We start from the raw sequence: 4922 nt of genomic DNA, 5'->3' as shown, positions 1-4922 counted from the left end.
TCCCTTACCAGTGTCAAAATTTGGTTTCAACCGAAAAGCCTTCTCACAAAGCATGCAGAAGACGTGCAGTCCAACTATGAGGCAGTGCTGTGCAATGAGGCTACGGTGGCTGTTTTTCCCTCAGTGACTTCACTCTGTTGCTAAGTCCACACATTCTGTGGCTGCTGTCTCTTGGCCCACGGGCCGGCAGCTCCCCAGACTCCCCACCACAGAAAGAATGAGCTCAACCAGCAAGACTCATTCAGCTACATCTCTCCTTCTTGCACCCTTCTATTCAACGTGAGCACTGGAACATAACCCCCCCCCTCGCTGTCTATATGGAAATTGGTGTGGTTGTGGGGAACGCATAGACAGTCTCTCAGTTTCCAAATGTGTGTGAGCATGATGTGTTGGAACTCTGGCTAAATATTCAAACAGGGTGTAAAAAAGCTGATGCTTAAAGAAGTTGCACGTGGAAAGTGACAGTAAGGAATGGAAAGACGTACCTGCAGTGAAGAGGAGCACGGCCACAGTGCGGTAGTGTTGTCTCTGCGTGCCCCGGCACAGGGAAATGAGGGCCACCAAAAAGGCCACCAGAGTCGCCACGGCGCCGGCCACCAGCAGCACCAGGGTGGCAATCTGCCAGTCTGCAGGATAGGGATGCATGCAGGTTAAAAACAAAAGCTCGATTCACAGGACTGTACTGTTGAAATGAACTGCTCCTCATCCCACAGAGTGAAGTGAGTAGAGCAGAATGGGCTCAGGCTCCTACAAGTAACAACATTTACCTAAATTATACATTTAGAAGATTAAAATTTGTATTTCTAAAACTTGAAGAAACATAACTTACTTAGCTAAACCTTGCAGCTGATAGATGAAGGTGCTGAACCCACAGCTGTTTCCCTTGAAATATCATGTGTTCAAATTTGATGTGCAGTATTTTGGCACATGCATAAACATAATTCATATTTTCTGATGAATTTCTGTCCTTCTCCCTGTACATATATATATACATTTGAAGTACTTTGTGCCATTATTTCTTTTGCATTTCATTTATTTATGTCTATTTTAGTGAAATGGTTGGTGCTGTTTCCTTGGAGGTTTTGGTTGATGTAGTTCTGTGTGTGGCTGCCAGTATTTTCCATGTGGGTTCAGTCATGGTGGCTTTTTAACAGCACATTTATTCTATTTATTTCCTGCCAGAAAAGTAAAACTCATGACTTACTTCCAGAGCATCAGAGCATTCTTCCATGAAAAGACCTACACAACACTAGGTTTTTAAAAGAGCCCATTGTAAAGCTGGTTTTGACCCAAGCTCAGCTCTCTGCTCAGTAAAGTGCTCATACAATCTGACACCAGAAAGGTATTCAGAAGAAAATGTTTCATTCTGCCTGCACTGTGTATTCCCTCTCTGATGTTCCACTTGTCAGAAGAAAGCTAAACCTCAAATCTACTCAGAGGGAAAAATTAGCATATGATGAAGCTACTAAGCTTCATCCACTGTTCATTGTCTTCAGGATGGTGAAAAGAAACATTTCTCCAGGGACACATCTGACTTGATATCATTCAGCATTCAGGAAAATGGACATTTCTGGTCCATTATGTGATCATACTTTTGGTTTTGACACAAAAAAAGAAAGAAAAAAAAAACCTCAGAATATTAAACAGTGTGCTCACATCACTAGTTTAGTTTTCTATCGCTCACCGAGGCGTTAAGTCATAATACTGTATTCTATTTTAATTCTACCTTTTCAGTCACCTGCAATACACATGTATCCAGTTTTGAGCCGTGTCTTCCAGATTATATCACACCAAAGATAAACTGAAATTTAAAAATGGAGAACATGCACAAAATAAGTCTGCTTTGCCTTTTGGTGAACTGCACCTTTAACCTCCATACACCCCTCTACTGCTGCTTTAACGAGCTCTGCAGACACTTAAAGCCACAAACCCGCCTCCTATTCATTCCAACACATTCCACAATATCAGAGAGGGGTGCTTCACACAAAGCCTGTTTCCCTCTTTGTAGCTGTGAACGTTTGTGTCTGGGATGGGGGTGAACATCACTAAGGCCCAGTAAAATCTCAAATATTTCACAAAGATTTGGCAACCAATTATGCCAGAACTATAACATTTATTCTTCTTTATTACTATTTTGGGGTTGGGGGGGATTGGGGGCGTTAACACTCTGTCATGTGGCTCCTCTGCTTGAAAAAAGGCAACCTGGTGGGCCCAGGCCTGCTGAGGTGGGTGATGGGGAAGATGCCTCTTCACACATGCTCACATTCCTCTTGTGGTCGGAGTGGGTACCAGAGGGATTGTGTTTATGTTTCTACAACATGTGATCATTATTTTCAGCTGTTTCTTATCCTACACATGCAAACTGGCACCGAATTGGCCTAAGAGTGTTCAGGCATCAGTACAACTCATTAAGACGACACAGTTTTATTAAGTGATTGATCATTTACAGCAACACTGAAAACGCAGCTATAGTTGTTTCCAAATCAGCTGAGCTGAGCATCCCAGTGTGACACCACGTCACTGCTCTGGTATGAACAGAGGAAACTGATCCTGAATGTCTCATTCAGCTGCTGGACAGAGAACAACAAGCCAAGTAAAACAAACTCTACGGGGGGAGATGATGTCATTCTGATGTTTTGTACAGTTCAGTAGATGATTTATTTATGCGGCCTGTGTGTAGCCTAATAACGGACCCTTAGAACAAGCCACTGATGGTGTAAACCCGTTTCCACAGCTTCCAGACTTATTTACCAGCGCGTTAAGCATCGTATGTTATTATGCTCTGCTATAATTGGCTAAATCTGTGTTTTCTCCCAAAACAGGCAAAATTACGACCGTTCTACAACCTTGAAATCGCAGCTTTCTACACTAGCACCGTTTTTCAGCATCATCCTGCACTGTAGAAGAATGACGAGATCTATAATGCCACTGTAGCCTGTTCTCCAACGAATAACATCCCGAACCCCCAAAAACAAAAAGTTATAAACAACAACATAGTGTGAAAACAATAGGGAACAAGAACAAACACGCTTTCCTACCAGATGTGAGGGTGGAGAAGCAGCTCCAGCGAGCCTCCTCTGTCGGGAGCCGTGCCTCGGAAAGGGAGCAGGACTCCCACAGAGACAGGGAGAAATGCTCCGCAGTGACCCAGGCTGGACTCAGCAGAGCCACCACGTCCAGGCACAGCGCCAGGAAGACGCACAGCAGAGCGATCAGCTTGAAGGGTCGGAACACATACACCTCATTCACAGACATCTTCTCCTGACTAGATACACCGCTGCAGCTCGGTCACTGTGGAATGGAGTCGCTGGAGGTCCGAGTGCGTCTTCTCCCACCATAGCCCTCGATGCTTCTGTGTGCGTCCAGCTGGGAACGTTTAGCGGGAGACATCCGGTTAGATCGGGCCTTCAAAATAGCTGGGTTTAATCCTTGTCCGTAATATGATATGATATAATATAGTATAGTAAAGTAAAGTAATATAATATAGTATGATATGATATAATATAATATAATATAATATAATATAATATAATATAATATAATATAATATAATGAGAAAAAGCAAAGAGCCACTAAATATCATTCTAATCAATAAAAACTGTTCTTTAAACCCAGTCAAGTTATATCTGCTGGCCATAATTTCAGTGGACAAATTCAGACAAGTGACAAGTCAAAGGGAAGCCCAACATAAAGTGTCTTAGTAAGGTGTTTGACCACCATGTGCCACCAGAACAGCATCAGTGCACCCTGGCACTGATCCTACAAGTCTCTGAGCTCTACAGGAGGGATGAACACAATTCTTGCAATATATATTTCATCATTTGGTGTTGTGTTGATGGTGGTGGAGAAGCTGTCTAACACAAAATCTTCCATAGGTGTTCAACTGGGTTGAGATCTGGTGACTGTGGAGGCCACAGCATGTGATTCACATCATAGTCATAGTCATCAAACCTCTTGTGCCCTATGGATGGGGGATACTGCTATCTTGGAAGAAAGCACTCATTTATTCAGGTTTTTCCTTTAATTTGTCAACCATCTGTATGAGCTGATGTCTCTTTTTTAGAGGACTACAAAAGCCAGCAATGTGAAAATCTACAACTAATAGAACAAAACTACTTTTAATGCAACTGTCATTTACTGTAAAGTACTTAGGCTCAGTACAAAACAACAGTCCTGCAACCAAGCTTCATTGTCAAGTTTAGTGCTTTTATTTTGAAAGCCGTCTTAGGAAACGATGCTCTGTGGAGGTAGCAGGATGTTTTTAGAGGGTCAGCAAGTTAAAGTTTTACAGTCTTTTTAAGAAACAGAAATTCAACAGAGCTCTCCACACACACTTATAGATTTATTAGGCCAGAACATTTAAATACAGAAAGTCACATTACTTATCATATATACTGTAATATGAAACAAAACAGGAGTGACAGTGAATCAAACCACACCTAAACACAGCACACAGATTATATAGTGAATATAGAGGAAGTATGAAATGAAGACTTAATCTATCATAGTACATATGTGCATTACCTTTAGTACCCCACATTTTGCAGAATTAAATAATAATACAATGTGGTATTAAAGGACCAGTCCACTCTTTTTTTGACATAAAATGACTTACTCATTGCTAACGATACTAATGTATTGGCTTTGTGCTTTGTCTTTTTAAACTCTGTGGGTGGTGAGTAACTCATAGCACATTGTGAACTGTCCTTACAGGGTCCTGGTCTAAAAACTGTAATGTGGTAATGTTCCAGCAGATGGCAAGCATGTTACATTTTGTTACTAATGCCCATAAAACATCTGCTATCACACCATTTGTGTAATTATAGAAATAGATAACATTTGGTCTGTAATAGGATGAGTAGAAGGATTTATATTGGCATACTGACCACAGAGGACATGAAACACCCAGAGCTTGTTGTGAC

At 41.6% G+C, this 4922-nt stretch overlaps 1 protein-coding gene across 1 annotated transcript in view; it reads right to left on the bottom strand.

Annotated features, from left to right (window-relative positions):
- LOC109959454 (transmembrane protein 47-like) overlaps positions 1–3387 on the bottom strand; it is a 5865-nt gene extending 2478 nt beyond the window's left edge. The window contains exons 1-2 of the mRNA XM_020598856.1: positions 3039–3387; positions 486–626 (exon numbers count right to left, since the gene is read on the bottom strand). Of these exons, the coding sequence (XP_020454512.1) occupies positions 486–626; positions 3039–3255 (358 nt within the window). The 5' untranslated portion in view covers positions 3256–3387. The remainder of the gene's footprint in view (positions 1–485; positions 627–3038) is intronic.
- Positions 3388–4922: the final 1535 nt, after the last annotated feature.

The sequence above is a fragment of the Monopterus albus genome, unplaced genomic scaffold (assembly GCF_001952655.1).
Source record: "Monopterus albus unplaced genomic scaffold, M_albus_1.0 scaffold39.1, whole genome shotgun sequence".
Taxonomy (NCBI): Eukaryota; Metazoa; Chordata; class Actinopteri; order Synbranchiformes; family Synbranchidae; genus Monopterus; species Monopterus albus.
This window is presented reverse-complemented; position numbering and strand designations above follow the sequence as displayed.